The sequence below is a fragment of the Scardinius erythrophthalmus genome (genome assembly GCF_964197995.2).
Source record: "Scardinius erythrophthalmus genome assembly, contig: HAP1_SCAFFOLD_329, whole genome shotgun sequence".
Classification (NCBI taxonomy): domain Eukaryota; kingdom Metazoa; phylum Chordata; class Actinopteri; order Cypriniformes; family Leuciscidae; genus Scardinius; species Scardinius erythrophthalmus.
This window is the reverse complement of record NW_028296283.1, coordinates 30,115-49,837: the sequence shown is the minus strand read 5'-3', so window position 1 is coordinate 49,837 and position 19,723 is coordinate 30,115. Positions and strand designations below refer to the sequence as shown.

General features: G+C 37.8%; 1 protein-coding gene across 1 annotated transcript in view; it reads right to left on the bottom strand.

Moving 5' to 3' along the window:
- Positions 1 to 19,723, bottom strand: part of LOC308686497 (dynamin-2-like) — a gene marked incomplete at both ends in the record, with an annotated part of 32,327 nt that overhangs the window by 5,238 nt on the left and 7,366 nt on the right. Inside the window, 7 exons of the mRNA XM_081394923.1 lie at positions 585 to 696; positions 7,989 to 8,098; positions 13,845 to 13,958; positions 15,661 to 15,690; positions 17,245 to 17,296; positions 17,391 to 17,461; positions 17,613 to 17,699. Coding sequence (XP_081251049.1) covers positions 585 to 696; positions 7,989 to 8,098; positions 13,845 to 13,958; positions 15,661 to 15,690; positions 17,245 to 17,296; positions 17,391 to 17,461; positions 17,613 to 17,699 — 576 coding nt within the window. The remainder of the gene's footprint in view (positions 1 to 584; positions 697 to 7,988; positions 8,099 to 13,844; positions 13,959 to 15,660; positions 15,691 to 17,244; positions 17,297 to 17,390; positions 17,462 to 17,612; positions 17,700 to 19,723) is intronic.

The following is a 19,723-nucleotide window of genomic DNA, read 5'->3' as shown; positions in this document are numbered from 1 at the left end:
TTGTCAACAGCGCCAGTTGTGTCACTTCACTACCATTCACAACTCCTACCGTAGCCTCATGGGACAGTACATTGTCCATTGGAAGCACACTTTTCAGTGGAAGTAGTAGGTCATTCAGGTAATTTTCACCTACTGTTTTATGAATACTACAAATTCGTACATACTACTCATTTCATATAGTTTTTTTGTAGGGAAGTAGGCATATTCAGCGGCAGGGATGGAATATGACACATACGTTTTATAAACTACTTCTATGGTGCATTTTTGGTCTGGTCTGCTTTCATTGTATGGAAAAGAGCAGCATGAACTTTCTTAAGAACTTCTCATTTTGTGTTCCAAGAAAGAAAAAGCCATGGGGTGACTTGTTTTTTTTTTTGTTTTTTTTTTACTATTTCTTTAAAGCAGTAACACATGGTGTTGGTTTTAAGAACTAGGGAATAAAAAGTTTTGAGTAGAGCTTATAAATTTCCACATGGCATCTGGCTATAAAGCCCTTTTTGGTTTAAATTGAAACCTTTATTTTGAAGTATTAGGCCACAGGTTTTAGCGTACAGGTACAGAATCCAATGGGTTCCCGTGCTTACTGTGGTTTTCTCTGGGTAAACCCCAGCTCGCAGCAGAGAGGCCTTCCAGCTGTCCACATCGTCCTGAGTGTCACAGGCCAGCTCCAGATGCCTGTAGTCCTTATACACGTTCCTACAGGGAAAGTAATCTGTTAGCTGGTTCCTATGGCAGCACGTACACTCCCGCACAAACAAACGCAGCAAAACCCTCTCTCGCTCACACATATCATCTGTCCAAAACCACAAACCCCAGACCACCCCTTCTACCCTGTTTGAGATGAAAATTCACTCTTTCCAATCTGATTCTAATAAAAAAATTTCCCCAGGTTTTGTCCTATCTCAACTTTTTATCCGTCATTCCCATTCCCACTTTTTACTTTTGTCTCGTATCTTTCTACCCAGTTTCTCTCTCCCTCTTTTTTCCCCTTGCTCCGAGAAAGGCAGGAATCTGGAGCCCATCTCTCTCCATCTGTTCCACATTCCCCCTAATTATACTGTTGTTCCTCTCCTCCTTTTGTTTCCCTCTTATTTTTCTCTCTTTTTGTGGCTATTGTTTCTCATTGTTGTGCCTGTGGGGTAAGAGGCTTAAAGTATAACGTACCAGCGTGTATTTGATTTAGTCTGCGGCTGATAAGAAATCGGCTACAAGAACGTGGCTTAAGACTGGGTCAATTCGGACACGCATACACTAAAACAACCCACACACCAAAGCAACCACATTCTCACATGCTTCGATCTCATAAAACTCAGCTACAAAACACTGTTTTTGCAAGCTCAGATATGACTCAGTGCTACTAATTGCTATAACTGATAAATTATTTTTTATAACCGTTTAGTCCAAACGTTTACACACTGTATATGACTGCATAAGCGATACACTGATCCAAGCATCCAAACATCATTTGCTTTGCAGACCCTCCTAATAAGGTGTAATGTGTGGAATACAGTTTTGCGGTTAAACGATTCATAATTCATTGGTAGTTCATGATATTTATGGCAGGATAACTGCGGCGCTTGTGAATGTACTGAACTTTATTTGCCATTCCAAAACCACAAAGTACGGCTCTGACTTTTAAAAGGATTTAGACCTAAAATTGAGTATGCACAACATCAACAAAACAATCTGTGTGCATCCAAAAATAATATTTGGCTACGTTTACGGGGGTTATTATGTTTTAACTGAAGCTTAGATCATATCCCAAATTCTTAGATGAATGCAGTGTTATTTCAGTATTATTTATATACTATTATAGTATTTTTTTATATATATTTTGAATTAGCTTTTTTTTTTTTTTTTTTTTTTTTTAGTTTTGGTTATGTGCTTTTGTCATTTTTGACTTCTTATTTTTTTATTGAATATTTCAGCATTAATTATAAATTAATTATAAGTGCAAATCATTATTATTTTTTTTTAATTCATGTGACCTTGTAAAAAAAATATCGATATTTCGATATGTATCGATATTGAAATATCTGAAACGGTTCCAATACTCCTTTTCTGCAGTATCGATACACTGATACCAGCTGCGAGTTCTCACTCTTCTTCTCTCCGACGGTGAATTGACGGTTTGACACGCACCTGCCTCCGTTCACTCACTCGTCTCATTCACTCCGGTTGAATAGTGGTAGTTGGTGTTACGTGTCCTGAATTTCACCGCGGGGTTGCAGTATTGCATACTGCAGGTTTCGTGCTCACGGCAAAGGTGCGTGCACAATAGATCTTTATAAGTGGCGCTTATAAGTATAAAGTAATTTGTGAAAATGAAGTGATCTCAGAGCCTTTATACAGTGTGTGCCATTGTAAAAACTGTTTATTCCTCACAGCCTCATTTCCATCTGCATTAAATTCAATATGGTGTCTAACCTGACTAAGTTCTACAGCAAATGACAATGATCCAACAATTCCAAAAGGAAAAATTATACATATATATGTGTGTGTGTGTGTGTGTCACAACAGGGAAGAAAAGACTATCGCAACTTCTGTGCCAACTTAATTTTTTTATGTTTTTTATCTAATATTATATTGATTTTAATAATTATTTTACTCATTATTAGCTTTATTTTAATTAACGACTTTTAATAGTTTCGTTTTAGTTTTAGTTAACTATAATAACACTGGAAACTTGTTAACTCTTTCACCTCCAGCGATTTAAAAAAAAAAAGTTGCCAGCCACCGCCAGCATTTTTGATCATTTTCACATTTTCATGGCCCCCAGAATATTTTGTTGTATGAATATCTGAACATGCAATATATCAAAAGAAAGAAAAGAGCCTCAGCTTAAAAAAAAAAAGTTTTTTTTCTAGCTAAATGCATTTTTTTAATCAACACTTGAATGTGGGCAAATTTAATAAAAAAAGCAACTTTTTGAGTAAAAAGCTGAAAAAAATCACGTCTTTGTCAAAGACTACATCCAGATCGGATTCAGAACAATGATCAAAAAATAGTTGGAGTAGATCGAGTCCATCAACACCCCCAAAGCTTCACAGTCTTAATAGCTCGTCCTGGGTCAAAATTTAATTCTGTAACATTAGGCAGTTTTGATTTATATGCTGTTAAATGTTGATGATCGCATTATTTTACTGCTTACATATGCTATCGCTTGTTTCTGTTTCTTTTTTGCCTGTGTTTTGATCAGAAGATTCAGTACTCTTTCAGAAGATGTGTAATAGCACCCCCTACCATATAACAGTGAAAACACAGAGAGCTGGAAATTTCCATCAAGGGCAGGTAAGCGTTGTCTCATAAATGGCAGGGAAAGAGGAAGGGAAACAGTTAAACATGTTATGTTTCCATCCATCAGTTTGTAAAAACAAAACCAAAATCACATTTACTGTAATGCACTAACAATGGAAGTCTATGAGGAGAGGTTTCCTTTGTAAATGCATTACTAAAAAAACTACTTTTGTTTGTTTTAACAAACTGATGAGCGGGTTGTAATTATTGTCTGTGGTAATCGTTTCAGATGTCATAGCATATGTTAAACCCAAAGCATTCCTTTAATCACAGTCTTGAGTGAGTCCAGAACCGCACATAACTACTCGCCGTCACATATGAACCCGGATGCAATGCACACTGATGCAAAAAATGTGGAAGAAAGTGGACGAAAAAGCTCTCTGCTCTTCTCATGAGCACTTCTCTCGTCCCATGCCAGACTGGTGTCACTGCTGAGACAAAAACGACATCTACCGCCTGACATCACTGGTTGCTCTGACACTAGGGAGTTGGTGGGTGTAAAAGGCACAGTATGAATCACTAGGTCATTAGAACACGCGTGTGTGTGTGTGTGTGTGTGTGTGTGTGTGTGTGTGTGTGTAGCAAGAGAGAAGAAAAGGGGATTTTTCTGAGTGCTGGGTGGTATGTTTCTGCTGGTGAGCGGGAATGAGTGTGGAGTTTATGAGAGCTTGAATATCTTTATACAGAGTGCTTGAAGTGATGGATGTGTGTGTGTGTGAGAGAGAGAGCATCTGATTGATTGTGGTGCAGCCCTGGGTGTGTTTACAATAGTCTGCCATGCCTCTCTCAGTGTCAAAGCTGTGTGTGTGTGTGTGTGTGTGTGTGTGTGTGTGTGTGTGTGTGTGTGTGTGCACGCTCACCGCAGCATACCAACATCTCTCCAATTAAGCAGCTAATCAATCCCAGACACACCCGCACTCGAAACTAAAGAGGCTGCGCTCGTAGAGACTGAATGTTAGAAACTGAGAGAAAAGAGGGGAGAGAGAGACATTGAAGTAGAGACTGGCCAGGAATGTGTCAAAGCGTGTCCTAATGCGCCCCCTGTTCCCGTCGTGCTCTTTGTGAAGTATTACTGTGAAGTTAGAGTGTGTTTATGTTAGAAAATATAAAGGTGTGCATGTAAAATGGTGTTATAAGCCCCTGTAGAAGGGCATGCGTGTTTAAGTGTGTGTGTGTGCAGTGACCACCAGATGTGAATCCACTGCACTCTCCTTGAGACAATTTTCATTGCAAGGCAAAATCAACCGTCTTGGATCGGTTAGTGTGACATGCTCACTGACGGCCCATTAATTGCATTTGCAGTGAATCTTAGGCTTTTGACATTGTCAAACACAATTACCATAAATAATAAAATTATCTTGATTACCGTTCAAAAGATTGGGGTCAGTAAGAAATATTACTTTTATTCATTGAGGATGCATTAAATTGATTAATGTTAAAAAAGGTTTCTATTTCCAATAAATGTTTTTTTTTTTTTTTTTTTTAGTTCTATTAAAAAATATTAAGCAGCACAACTGTTTTCAACATTGATAATAATCAGAAATGTTTCTTGAGCAGCAAATCATCATATTAGAATGATTTCTGAAGGATCATGACACTGAAGACTGGAGTAATGATGCTGAAATTTCAGCTTTGACATCACATGAATAAATTCCATTTCAAAATATGTTAATATATTAAAATAGAAAACAGTTACTTTAAATTGTAATAATATCTCACAATATTACTGTTTGTACTGTTTTTTGATCAAATAAATGCAACATTGGTGAGCCAAGATACTTTCAAAAATCTTACCAACCTCAAACTTGTAGTTGTCACTGAAAATTAAGTTTGGCATTGTACAGAGAAAAAAATTACACATTTGACTATTATGATACAGTTGTATGGAGCAGGATTTTGGACCAATGAGATTTCACCATAGGCGGGGCTACCCAGTTCGACACCACAGAAAAAGAAACCAACTAACTGACAAATACTCTGTCGCTCTTCGCCGCTGAATAGGACAGCAACACTTAAAAAGTGACTTCTTATTATATTCATCATGCCTGGTAATGACACGGGGCAACAGACTCTGAGAAAGCCTCCATTAGAAAGCAGCCAGGAGCTCAGAGTACAAATTGCATCAGAGAAAAAAAAAAAAAAAAAAAAAAAACCTGAGGGAAAAAAGCCTGGTTGTGGCACAGAGAAACATATTAAAAGAGGAGAAGAGAGCTCTAAATAACTGATTAATATTCCAGACATTGTAGAATGGAATGTGTGTGTGTCACGTATATGTGTGTGTGCGAGAGAGAGAGATAGAAAGAGAGAAAATATTAAAGTCTTCTCTAAAATACCTCTAATAGAATAACTCTACAATAATAATTAATTTCTACATTTCCTAAAGAAAATGTGATGTGGTGCTCGCTCATGCAAAAAAAAAATTGCCAGGATGGTGTCCCTCCCTGTTTGTAAGTCTATGGGATTTTTTCACCCATTTCATTGTCCACCAAACAATTAATTTTAATGGCTGGAATCTCAAAACACACAGAGACAAACACTCACACTGTTCACAGTTAACTCTCTTTTAGCTGTGTGGGGTTTGTCTATAACAGGCATCCTCAAATAGCGGACTGCGGTCCGGTTCCAGACCCCGACTTGGTTTCAACCGAACCGCAAGACATAATGAGAACGGTAGCAACGTTTTACCGTTTCTAGTTAAATTGAGCAATGCGTCAAAACAACGGAGTGGTTCACACCACAAGAGTTCAGGGTTGTTTATTTTAATGATCTTTCGGGGCTACATCCTCTAATATTTTTATCTAGAGCCAAACATGCTTCATTCAAGCTTTTCGGTCACATGGCCTACTGCTTTACATATGTAGGCTATCTAAATGTAAAAATAATAATATCTTGATAAAACCTGATCTTACCTTTTAATAATCATCTGATTGGGCTCAACTGATGATACAGTTGTGTTCAGAATTAATGGCACCCCTGGTAAATATGATCAAAGATGGCTGTAAAATAAATCTGCATTGTTTATCCTTTTGATCTTTCATTCAAAAAATTTGCAAAAATCTAACCTTTCATTGAAGTAAAACGATTAAAAGTGTGTGTGTGTGTGTGTGTGTGTGTGTGTGTGTGTGTGTGTGTGTGTGTGTGTGTGTGTGTGTGTGTGTGTGTGTGTGTGTGTGTGTGTGTGAGAGTGTGTTGTGGGGGGGGGGGCATCACATTATGGAATAAATGCTTTTCTCCAAAACACGTTGGCCATAATTATTTACAGAGAACCCTTTTGTTAGATAGTTTTTGCAATCTCCTTTTTCCAAAATTACAGCTCTGATTGTTCTCCTATAATGCCTGATGAGTTTGGAGAACACCAGAGAACAGAGACCATTCTTCCATACAGAATCTCTCCAGATCCTTCAGATCCATGTTGGCGCTTTTTCTCTTCAGTTCAGCCCACTCAGTTTCTATAGGGTTCAGGTCAGGGGACTGGGATGGCCATGTCAAAAGCTTAATTTTGTCCTCAGTGACACATTTTTGTGTTGATTTTGATGTTTGGTTTGGATCATTGTCTTGATGGAAGATCCAACCACGGCCCATTATAAGATTTCTAGCAGAGGCGGTCATGTTTAAATGTTTTATCTTGGTATTTGGTATTTGATAGAATCCATGATACCATCTGAACAAGATGTCCAGGACCTCCAGCAGAAAAATAGGCCCACAACATTAAAGATCCAGTGGTATATTTAACCGTGGCCATCTGGTGGATATGCTGCCAAAAAGCTCGTTTATAGTTTCATCTGACCATAGAATCCAGTCCCTTTTGAAGTTCCAGTTGTGTCTGACAACTGAATATGCTGGAGTTTGTTTTCGGATGAGCAGAGAGGATTTTTCTTTTCCCTCCCAAACAACATGTGGTGATATAGGGGATGTTTGATATATATTTTTTAGGCTTTCTGACCCCAAGACTCAACTAATCGCTGCAATTCTCCATCTGTGATCATTGGAGAGTCTTTGGCCACTCAAACTTTCCTCCTCGCTGCACATTAAGACAATAAAGACACACGCCCTCTTTCTGGCAGATTCATAACATCTTTAGTTGATTGGAACTTCTTAATTATTGCCCTGATGGTCAAAATGGGGATTTTCAATTCTTTAGCTATTTTTTTACAGCCACTTTCTATTTTGTAAAGCTCAATCTTTTGCTGCACATTAGAACTATATTCTTTGGTTTTACTCATTGTGAAGGATGATTAAGGGAATTTGGCCTTTGTGTTTCCTCATATTTATACTCCTGTGAAACAAGAAGTTTTCATTTTCAATTTCATGTTCCTAGTCACCCTGATGTGCTAAAAAACGTAAATATTAATGGGAATATACTTTTATATATACTATATATTATATAGTATATTTTACTAGAGGTGCCAATAATTGTGTCCAACGTGTTTTAGAGAAAAACATTTATTACATAATGTGATTTCCCCCCCATTTTCAATTATTTTACTTTAATGAAAGATTTTTGCTAAATTTTTGAATAAAAGATCAAAAGGATAAACAATGCAGATTTATTTTAACAGTCATCTTTGATCATGTTTAACAGGGGTGCCAATAACCACAACTGTATATTTAAATTTAAAGTTTGATCATCTTTTTAAAGATGAAAATTTATGTTCTCTGAAAAAACATGTAAAAAAATTGTTGTAACTGACCTCTGCTCCGTGTTAAAGATGGCAAAGACATGTTTGCTGGACATAAAGCCCTTTTCTATGTCCCGCACCTTCAGGTTGTCCAGAGGAAGCATATATTTCTTCTCTTTTTCCTAGAAAATGAGACACACAATGGACATCTTAAGACTTAGTGAGCTGCCTACCAAGACAGCATTTCTGGGAACCTTTTTTAACATATACACACGGCAAATTTTTGAGAAGCAAATCTTAATAATCAACTTTATTAGAGTGTCAACAAACTGTATTGGGAGTTTCTCCTAAACAGGAAACATGTCATCATTTACTCATCCTGTGTGACTTTGTCTTTCATGGGACACAAAAGAGAAAAATCTTAAGTCTGTACTGGTTACTCTTTTCCATTTAATTACAATGATTTGTGACTGGAGATTTCCAGCTTAAAAATTGTCACAAATTTCAAGTTATCATTTACTGATAATCTTCCCCTCTAGTGAGCTATTCACTGAATCATTGAGGCAGTGAGTAGAACTTGAGAACTGGATCAGTCCAATTCATGAACAAATCATTCAGATCACTTCTGTGAGCAAGATCAACCAATTAATTAAATACCTCTGTTTCAAAAGAACAATTTTTTTCTGGAATCAGACATCTCTTGTAAACTCAAGACTTTTATTGCTCTCAAGTTTTTATTGTAGCTTCAGAAGACTTGGAATTTAGCGGGCACTGTATGAACCGCTTTAATGAAACTTTTATGGTGTTTTGCATCCTTTAGGGAGCTTGAAGGCTTCTGTCCCTATTCATTGCAAATGTATGGAAAAGAGTGATCGGGACATTCTTCCTTTCTGTTCCAGAAAGAAAATACAGGTTTGGAACATCATCAGGGTGAACAAATAATGACAATTTGAACAAATATTAATTTTTGGCTGAACAATCTCTTTAACTGAATCTCTAAAATGATGTGAACTAGGGAAAATTACTACAAGGAAGAAAGCCAGGAGCAAAGAAACAAAGAAAGAATCTACTGTAGATCCATGTGATCATCCTCAGGATGGATTCAGGGCCAGAACTTTATATATATTATAAAAAAAAAAAAAAAAAAAAAACATGCACATGAGAGATGCCACTAGTTTTCACTTTTTGAGTAAAGATTTGAGAAAGAAAGAATGAAAAAGAATGAAAGAGGAATTGAGAGATAGAGTGTAAGGGCCCACATGTGGAAGTCATTATTTGGACCAAGGCTCTAAAACACAACATTTCTGCTGAAAAAAAAAAAAAAAAACTAAAGAAAAGAAAAAGAGCTCCCCCCTCTCCCCCTCCCTCTGTCTGTACAGGAGGGGCTGGGGTCTCAGGAAACGGCTTGGATTACATTGCAAATAACGGAACGGAGATGTGGGAAAGAAAGAGAGGAACAAGGGATGAAAGTGTGAGGGGAAACACTCTAAAAAGAGTAAAAATGAAAAACAGAAGGGGAAGAGAGAAGCCATATGAAGCCACTATCAGTGATTGAGTCTGACGGAGTGACTGTGGAGGAATTTTTTGGGGAAATTCAAGTATTTTCAGCAAATCAGCTAGACCGTCTAAAAATCTAACATCTACCACTTCACCTAAAAAAAAAATCTGCCATCTATTCACCTTAATGTGATTCCAAAGCCAAAAGCTATGTTTCCATCCAAAGTTGTAAATTTAACTTGTGCTTTTAACTAAATTGGAATATTGCACAAAACATTTGCGAAACATTTCCATCCAGCGAGTCGAAGAAAACAAAATAATATCTTCCTAAACTGGTGCCCAGTATCACTAAGAAAATCTTTAGGTTGCTGCAGTAGGAGAAGCCACTGTAGGTCTTTTTTTCGTATTTAATAAATTACTTGTGTTGCAGAGGACGCAGATGAAACGCAATAAACAGTCATGTCATCTTGCTTTTGGAGGCCTTTTTTTATGCATGTCAAGGAATTTATTTGGTAAATGTGTTTCCATCGTACTTTATGCGCATGTTTTCTTATCTTATAAAAATATATCTGCCTCAATTGAGCACATCAGTTTTTTATGCGCATTTTTAGAATTAAGCACATCTTGGCGTTTCCATCCTGCGTCTTTTTATGCAATATCCCAAAATGCGCATAAAAATAGGTGGATAAATAGCTATTGTTGAAGAATCATTACACAGCTCTTACCATTCAAAAACAGTTCATAGTGAGCAAGAGCTGACAAGTACCAAAAAGGACAAAAAAGCATCTTAAAAGTTTCATAAAAGTGGACCATACTTCTTGTGTGCTACATCTGAAGTGTTCTGAAGCCATACGATAGCTTTGTTTGAACAGACTGAAATTTAAGTCATTCACTACCATTTGGGGGCAGTTTTTTTAAACAAAATAATACTTTTATTCAGCAATGATACATTAAACTTATCAAAAGTGACTGTGTGACACTGAAGACTGGAGTAATGAGGCCAAAAATTCAGCTTTGCCATCACATGAATAAATTATATGTTAAAACATATTAAATTAGAATTGTAATAAAAAATTTTTTAATAATATTTCACAACATTCCTTTTTGGTACTTGACAGCCCCTGGTCACTACAAACTCTCATTGTTGGACAAGAGATAGTGCAACAATTATAAAAAAAATAAAAAAAAACAGCATACGGTTTGCAACAACATGTGGGTGAGCAAACAATGACAGAATTTTTACTTTTGAGGGAGCTATTCCTTTAAACTATCTCTCCTTGTCCTCCTTGACTCTTTGCACCCCTCCTTTTCTGCTCCCCTTGAAAACTTTCTCTCTTTTTTCATTCCAGAGGGGCCCACTTCCTGCCTAAGTTTTTAGAGGTTAAAAAAAAAGTTAGAAATGACAGGCTGGCGTTAGGAATACAACATCTGGTACCGCTTTAGTGAGAGAGTGAGAGAGAGAGGGTGAGTGAGAGAGAGAGAGATGGGGCAGGGAAGTCCAGAGGATGGCTGGGAGTACCGAGAGAGGACGGAGGGAGAAAGACAGGAGTGGATAGGAGCGAGTCGGACCAAAAGATTGAAAGAAAGAGAGGAATTGAGAAACAACGGACCACTCCAAAAGTTTATTCCTCAAGGGTCCCATCAACCCTTATATGGCCAGTGGGGTCCCTCCTTCTCCTCTCTCTCTCTCTCTCTCTCTCTCTCTCTCTCTCTCTCTCTCTCTCTCTCTCTCTCTCTCTCTCCTTCCTTCTCTGACTCCTCATTCCCTCTTTTTTGCTATGCCTTCCATGAATGTCCTGCCAGATAGCCGGCTGCGGGAGCGAATGTGCCACGTCAAAGGCTGGATACTGCAAACCAACGCAGGACGGGGACGAGACGGAACTGAAAAAGTCGAGAACGGGTAAACGGACGTCTGGAGCTTCTCTCTCCGTCCTCTACATTTGCGTTATCCTGACTGAGAATAAGATAGAAGCAATGGAGACTATTTCTGTCGTGTTTATTTTGCATCTTCTACCGCCTCCTGTGAAGGTCGGGGCCAGCAGGGTTGGACTGAGTGATTGAAGTAGATAAAGAATAAGAGGTGAAAAGAGAGAGAGAGAAAAAGAGAGAGAGAGAGAGGGCTGGAACTATCTCCTGCTCCGTCATCCCAGTGTTCAGACTACCTGTTCAGGATCATACTGGTGTACAGTAGTCTGCACATTGGTTAGACTGTGCATGGACTCACGTCGTTGGGGAACCGACGCAAACTCTCAAACGCAAGCAAAAACACACAAAAACTCAACAACTACAGGTGAAAAGTCAGACTCTGCTCTGTTTGGTTTGTTATCTACACCAGTGTTGGTTATACTGCATGTCTCTGTGGACTTGTTGGCATTAACGACACGAACAAGAAATTTCTCAATGATTGAGAGCTTGAATTTAGGTGATTGCCCACCATAACCCATTACGTGTCGATAAACCTGGCATGCGAATAATATTACCGTTCTAGTAGTCCTTCCTGCCGTTTATGTGTAAACATGTACTGTATGTACTCAGGCCGAACTGTGCATGCATAAGGCTTATATAAAAGCTTGGGGTGTCCAGTTAGTTTTCCGTCTTGAGATGTTCAGAAGGCCAGATTTGTCCAGATCTCAGCATAATTGACGCATGTATGCATGCTAACTTAAGACTCTGAGAAAAGGTGAAAAGGCAGTGATTATGCTGAATGCGAACAGAAGTGGAGGGATGCACAAGTCATCTGTTTTCCCTCATGCAGCTCGGCTCAAAAAGAGGGAGAGGGAAGACTGTAGGAATGCGTGTCTGTTTAGTGTTGGGCTCTGATTAATCCAAACCAGCAGTCTCGGGCCATAAACGCCATCAGAACTGGGACAGATTTAGAGAAAGGAAGGGAACAACTGATAACAGTTTGTATTGGAGAACAATTTTTAAGGGTAAAGAAGTGATCCGTTTAAATGTAAGAATGTGTGTATGTGCACAGAATGTGTGAGAATTGCAATGTGATCTGCTGTAAGGGGTGAGGGGCTGTATCTATTCCTCTCTCTTCTCTCTTCTCTCTCTCTTTCGGCAGGCTCTAGGAGGCTGGATGGTGTTTGGACAAAGTCTTACAATTTTCCACCCAGGAATGTGTATGGCCCCAATGAGACTGCCAACCACAGAGACAGAATGAAATGAAGAGAAAGTGAAGAAGAAAGACAGGGAAAGAGATGGAGAGATTGAAAACAGTGTGATATGTTCCCATTTTAATTTTAATTTCACATTTCAAATTCTGGAACGGAATATACTCCAGGCAAACTTTAGAGGGATCATGAACACACTCGTATTGAAAAGTAATTACGGCAATAATGGATTCAGCAGAACATAAGAAACTGTGAAGTCAGCCAACTTCTTAAGTCTAATATTTAAAAACCTGTGTAAAATTCAATGTTAATGGAAAGCCAATAATTTTAATATTATGTGTTCAGATCTGAATATTTTGAGTATAATGGTGTGTGACTTTCAGAAAAATATAACCATGTTCATGCAAATTCCTCTGTTTGAAGCGCCGCACAGGTTTTGAGTTTCAGTATTCATTAAAATTAGTGTTTGCTTATATAGTCGCATGCATTTGGCAGTCGGGACGACCAATGAGCGTTAGTGTGTCTACGTCTGTGTGTGTTTAACATTCTGTGTATATCAATAACCATGTGTGTCTGTGTGTGTGTGTGTGTGTGTGTGTGTGTGTGTGTGTGTGTGTGTGTGTGTGTGTGTGTGTGTGTTAGTTTGACTTGGGGGGCTTCCAGCTATGTCAGGGTGATCCAGACCAAATGCCTTAATTCCCAATGGACAGAGAGAGACGGTGGGGGTATAAGAGGAAAGGGAGCAAATAAAATATTAGCTAAGAAAGAAAAAGAAGGATTCAACAACAAAAAAATTTGAAAAATAAGTGGATATAACAGTTTCATAATCTAGTAATAAAAGTTACTGCATTTAAATTACTATTTTGGTTAAGAGTATTGTAGATTTTCAGTGTCATTTTTACTTTTTGTATGTTATATGCAATGATGTGAAAAGAAATATTTAGAAGACATGTAGAAGCCCTTCATGTTTGTATTCAAGTAATATATTATCTTTGTCCTCTCTCTTGCCCCTTTGCTTCCGGCTTCCGGTCGGGAGAAGCAGGCTGTGCTGTCAATGACTGAGAGCGTTGTCTGTCTGCCTGTCTACACTTGCTGTGCAGAACTTCCTGCACCTGTACAGCAGGCACAGACAGGCAGACAGATGGCAGCCCGCCTGACAGGCCACACAGTGTGACTGACACAGAGACCAGCCAATCAGTTCCACCACAACCTGGCAGGGAACTTTAAGCACACCACTGACAACTGTATTTTACCATGATCATCATAAAGTCATTAAATGAATGAACAACACTTAATCTCTAATGCAGTTACTCGCCTCATCATCTTTAAACCAGGACAGACTCTCTGCGGTGAGCACGAACCAGTACTCCTTGGCTCCTCCTTTGATCAGGCTGATGTTATTGATGGTTAACCAACCCTTGCGAATCACCTGAGGGGCAAAAGTCACAGGTGAAAAGTCTGGGTTCATGGTTCATTAAAAAAACAGGCTGAGATTCTCTGGTCTTTTAAGAACCAAAAACGTCAAGGTGAACTTAAAGAACACACCAAATCTGTAACCAGGTGGTAAATTTCAATGGCCCTTTATCATGGATGGATGGATGGATGGATGGATGGATGGATGGATGGATGGATGGATGGATGGATGGATGGACGGATAGATAGATAGATAGATAGATAGATAGATAGATAGATAGATAGATAGATAGATAGATAGATAGATAGATAGATAGATAGATAGATAGATAGATAGATAGATAGATAGATAGATAGATAGATAGATAGATAGATAGATAGATAGATAGATAGATAGATAGATATTACAATACTACCTTGAAAAGGAGAACTGAAACAATATAATAAAAGCTAGTGAGCAGAGGATGACAGAGAAAAAACTAAGGGATGAGAGGGTGGAGGTGAAGAAAGAAAAGGAAACAGAAGATCGGGATGGCAAAGAGAGAAAGGGGAAAGGTCCAAAACATCCCGTAGGAAATATGAGTCATTTTCTGGCTGATTTAGGCTGAGCTTGACTTTCAAAACACAGTTTTATCCTGTGAGTCATTCATTCAGTTCAGCAACATTATGGACAGTTGTCATTTGGAAGTAGTATGAACTATTATTCTCAAATTGCACAGAATGTATTGATTTCACTTTAAAAAGTAAAAATAAAGAAGAAAGAAACTGAGATGAAGAGATGAAATGCAGCAAAAAAAAAGGTCGCCATGATGCATGCATGATGATTTCTTCCCCATAAAAATGGTTATCAGTATATAAAATATTCCCATAACATAGATTAAAATAAAGTAGCTCTTGTACAAATCTTGTACAAAAGTATTGCTTCACCAACCATTTCAATCAAACCTCCAAAAACAACAACAACAACAAATACAATAAAACACAAAAACATTCTCTTTATTTTGTGACTGTACCAACTTTAAGTTTGCAGCATGCACCATTTTTTTCAAAATCAGAAATTGTAAACACACTCACACGCCAAATGGACTGAGATCAAAGAGGAGTTTGAGATTCCAAACGGTTTTTAACATTAGCTCCCGCATACACGCAAGCCGTTTACTCATGTACTGTACTTACAGGGCTGCAAACCATAAGGAGGTTCATTCACAGACAGTACGCTATAAAAACAGAATTAAAGCACAGTGATTCGGAGACATTAAAATGATGAATAGGAGGATAAATGAAGCAGGTAAATAATAGTATAAGGTTTCAGGATGTGGTTTAAGATTTCAGACTGTTATTTTACAAGATACTGCTGGGCAAATCAGGATTCAGAATACAGAATAAGTGCAAAGGTCACCTGAGTCATGTTTTGGACTGTTGTGTATCTACACTGATAAGTCTTAAGGGAAGTGTAGTGCATGAAAAACACACTGTACAACAACGTTTAGGGAGTGTTTTAGCAGGTGTCGTAAAAATCTGAATTTCTGAGTCCCAGAATGTCTTTGATTTATGTGACGGCAGCAACAGAGAAAGGGTGGAAAAGAAAGCGGTGAAGAGGAAGACATGGTTTTGCTGTGTTCAGAGGCATACAGGCTTTCTGACATACATAGACACAAAAACAAAACTATGTGACGCTGGTAGACAGTAGGTAAGGCTTACAGACACTGGACTCGTACAATTTGACTGGGTGGAGGAGGGGCAGCACCCTAAAACATCAGCAGAGAGGAGAGAATAAAACCATTAAGGTGGCACGGGCATCTCTCCTGGCACGCTGGCACCCTACATTGATTCCTTCAACCCAAAAAAGCATATTACTAAACACTAAAAATACCATACCATTTTCTAAGCAATGGAAGGTTTAAGTTAGTAAAGATTAGACATGTAGAGCAAAAAGCAACCATGCAGCACAGTGAGCGTTCAATGAATGTGTTACTCACCATGTGAGTGTGTGCAGGAGGTATGAACATTAAAGATCTTTTAAAAATGATAGGAATGCTTCAGGTTCATTACTAGTCCAGCTCTATTACCAAAGAAAATCATCCTTAGGATAATGTGATCAAGTTTTAGTGAAGAGTTACATAGTTCAACTGTGAGGCAGAAGGGAAGCAAAAATGCCATTCAAAATCTCCTCTGGGAAATTGAATTTTAGCCTATAAACCTTTTGAAACAGACCTACTATTAGAAAAAAATCTTGTTTAATACCTGGTGAAGCACAACAATTAAAACTGCAATAAGACAAACAGAGGCTCGAGGGCTCTGAAGGTGCAGTCAAATTTACCATTGTTCGGCAAATTTCGAAGGCAGAAATCCAGTTATTTCAATAGGAACCCACATGATCGGGGAATTTCCCCATGCATATTTTGTAATGGAATTCTTCACGTTGACCAATAGAAAGCTTTTTGGTTAGAAAGTGATTGTTGAGTGAGCTTTTCTTGCATACCATGTATTAGAAGATAGGCAATACATTGGTGAGCCACCTAAAAACTGCTCAGTCAAATGCATAAAAAGAATGAGAAATATACTTCCACAACCAAGGCCATGAAAAAAGTGGGCAGCCATTGTTGAGCTCTACAGGGCTCATAATTGTTAAGAGCCAATTTCAGCAGTAACTATAACTCTACTGCTAAACAAATGGGGCCATGAAAGCTTGTTACAGAATAGGAGCAAAAAAAAGTCATCAGAGAGGCAGAACCTGATTTCACCAAGTGCAACATGTTCTTGGATTAACATCTTTGTTGATCCTGGGACAACTTTCCGAGTTTTTACAATTAGATTTGTGGGACACGTTTACAGTTTATGTCAAGTTTTGCCTCACAACCAGGGTTAGATGCTTCTACATCTGTTATTTACCTATCATTCCTTCTGATTTTAGGGATAAGTTATGGGTAGGGTTAGGTTTAGGGGTAGGGATAAGGTTGGGGCAAAATTTTCGTACAGGAATGTTGCTCCAGGATCAACAAAATATGTTGACCCAGGAACGCGTCTAACTCTGCAAAATCAGGACATGCATCAGAAACCGAGAGAGAGAGAAAAAAAGAATATTCATTTACAGCACAAAACACAAATGTTAGACATATACATAAGTCACATATTATCTGATGTGAGACAGATGAACAAGAGAGCAACAGAGCTTGAGCAGAAAAGATATTCCCTTCCAGTAAAGACTCAGTAGGACTGTCCAAACCCTGCTCGCTGATGATTTCAGATCTATACCAGGTTCATACAGTATCAACAGTTGTTCATAAAACACTTCGACTCACCTGGTTCCCTGCTGAAGGCTTCTTACACGTTGGATTGGTTTTCTGTTGTGCGCTGAAAGGAAATGTGTAAAAGGAGGGAAATCTCTCATCATGTCATTCATTTTGTGTTTTATTTCTGTCATTGTCATTTATCGTTAAAACCTTACTTTGCAAATCCGATAAAATCTTCATGGTTTGTGTTGATGTAAGAGAGCTGAATCTCTAGTGAGAGTAAAACCTGTTCAGTGAACAAACACACATATGCACAACAAGATACAACACAAAACCATAATTTGTAATTAAAATGCTCATAATGTTAATTTCATTCATATCTAAACTGTCCCTAATAGTGATTCATTCGATTGGTTGTGTGCAGGTATCAGTCTGACCTGGTCTTTGGCTTGACTCTCTCGTTCTCGAATGTGTGTGGTAACTATTCTCTCAGTCTCCTCCCGCAGTTTTGGATAGATCTCTAACTGTGGACATGCACACACACACACACACACACACACACACACACACACACACACACACACACACACACACACACACACACACACACACACACACACACACACACACACACACACACACACACACACACACACACACACACACACACACACACAACAAACAAACAAAACAAGTTAGAATAAATAAATAAAAAACATTACCACCACCCTCTTTACTGGTTTATAATTAAAGTTCCTTGTCATATTGTCCTTCGTGAAAAAATAATGTTTTATTGAATGTGCACTCGCAGCATGCTTCAAATTAAAAATATATATATATTTTAAAAAACTGTATGATAATACTCTATATTATTATTGAAATAAAAGGCCCCACTTCAGTGTACTTAAAAAATTACACTTTTAATTTGAACTGTAGTGAGTAATTTGAATTAAATTGTCGATATTACATTTAAAGTTAATAAATTTTAGATGTACTAAATTGCAACTTCATTAAAAATGTGTAATTACACAACTATTTTTAAACACATGACATACAAGTCTCAAAAGAAATGTTTTCCATTTTATTTTCTATTACTTCTTTATATTGTAATATTCTAGATAATTTAATATTCTAAATAAAATTTTGATATTTTAATTTACCATAAATGCTTGTCAGTACATATGGTAATACACTGTACTTCAAAGAAAATATAAGTAATTATAAAATTATATATAAGATATATTTAACTTCTACTTAAAGGAACACTCCGACTTTTTGGGACTTTAGCTTATTCACAGTATCCCCCAGAGTTAGATAAGTCCATGCATACCTTTTTCATTTCTGTGCGTTCTGTAAGTGTTATTTGACGCACCAACCGCTAGCCTAGCTTAGCACAAAGACTGGATGTAAATGGATAATGGTAGCATACTAATCCCAATAAGTGACAAAATAATGCAAACATTTTCCTATTTACATGTTGTGATCTGTATAGTCACAGCGTGTACAAATAACAAGGCTATATGAGACAGAGACCATTTTTAATCGTATAAATACTGGGAACTATATTCTCACTAGGCGTAGGAGCACAGCTACTTGGGCGGAGTGGCTACTTGGGCGGAGTGATTAGCGCAGCACACGAGACGCCCTGTGGTGAGGAGCAGAGAGTTCGCTCAGAGTTGGAGTAATAGAGTCAGCAATTACTAGATAGTAAATTTATAGTTTACAATCATGGGTGTTCGCTGTATCTTGTCTTACAGCTTCCAAAGTTTGTAACTGTGGCTCAAAACTATATGGTTCTGGATCTTGGTTTGATACCCAGTAAAATTCCTCTGACAATTCCTCAAAGTCAGCCATGATCACGAGTCACGTTCGCTACTAGCTAGTCAGTCACGTTTGTTTTGTTTACGGAACCATCAACAGGGCGTCTCGTGTGCTGCGCTAATCACTCCGCCCAAGTAGCTGTGCTCCTACGCCTAGTGAGAATATAGTTCCCAGTATTTATACGATTAAAAATGGTCTCTGTCTCATATAGCCTTGTTATTTGTACACGCTGTGACTATACAGATCACAACATGTAAATAGGAAAATGTTTGCATTATTTTGTCACTTATTGGGATTAGTATGCTACCTTATCCATTTACATCCAGTCTTTGTGCTAAGCTAGGCTAGCGGTGGGTGCGTCAAATAACACTTACAGAACGCGCAGAAATGAAAAAGGTATGTATTGACTTATCTAACTCTGGGGGATACTGTGAATAAGCTAAAGTCCCAAAAAGTCGGAGTGTTCCTTTAAGTGGCTCAAAAGCACTCTAATTAAATGTTAACTGCATTTAATATAAATTTAAACCATAATACATTTTCATTTAATTGAAATAACCGAAAAAATTACATTCAGTTCGTCCTTAAATACTGTATATTCTTAAAGTATTTTATTTCTGTAATAAAAGTATGCTAAAGTGTACTATTTTTCATAAGGGGTGAACAAACCATCAGTGCATGTTACTCCAATAATAAAAATGATTTGACATGGTGTTCCTTAATCAAAATG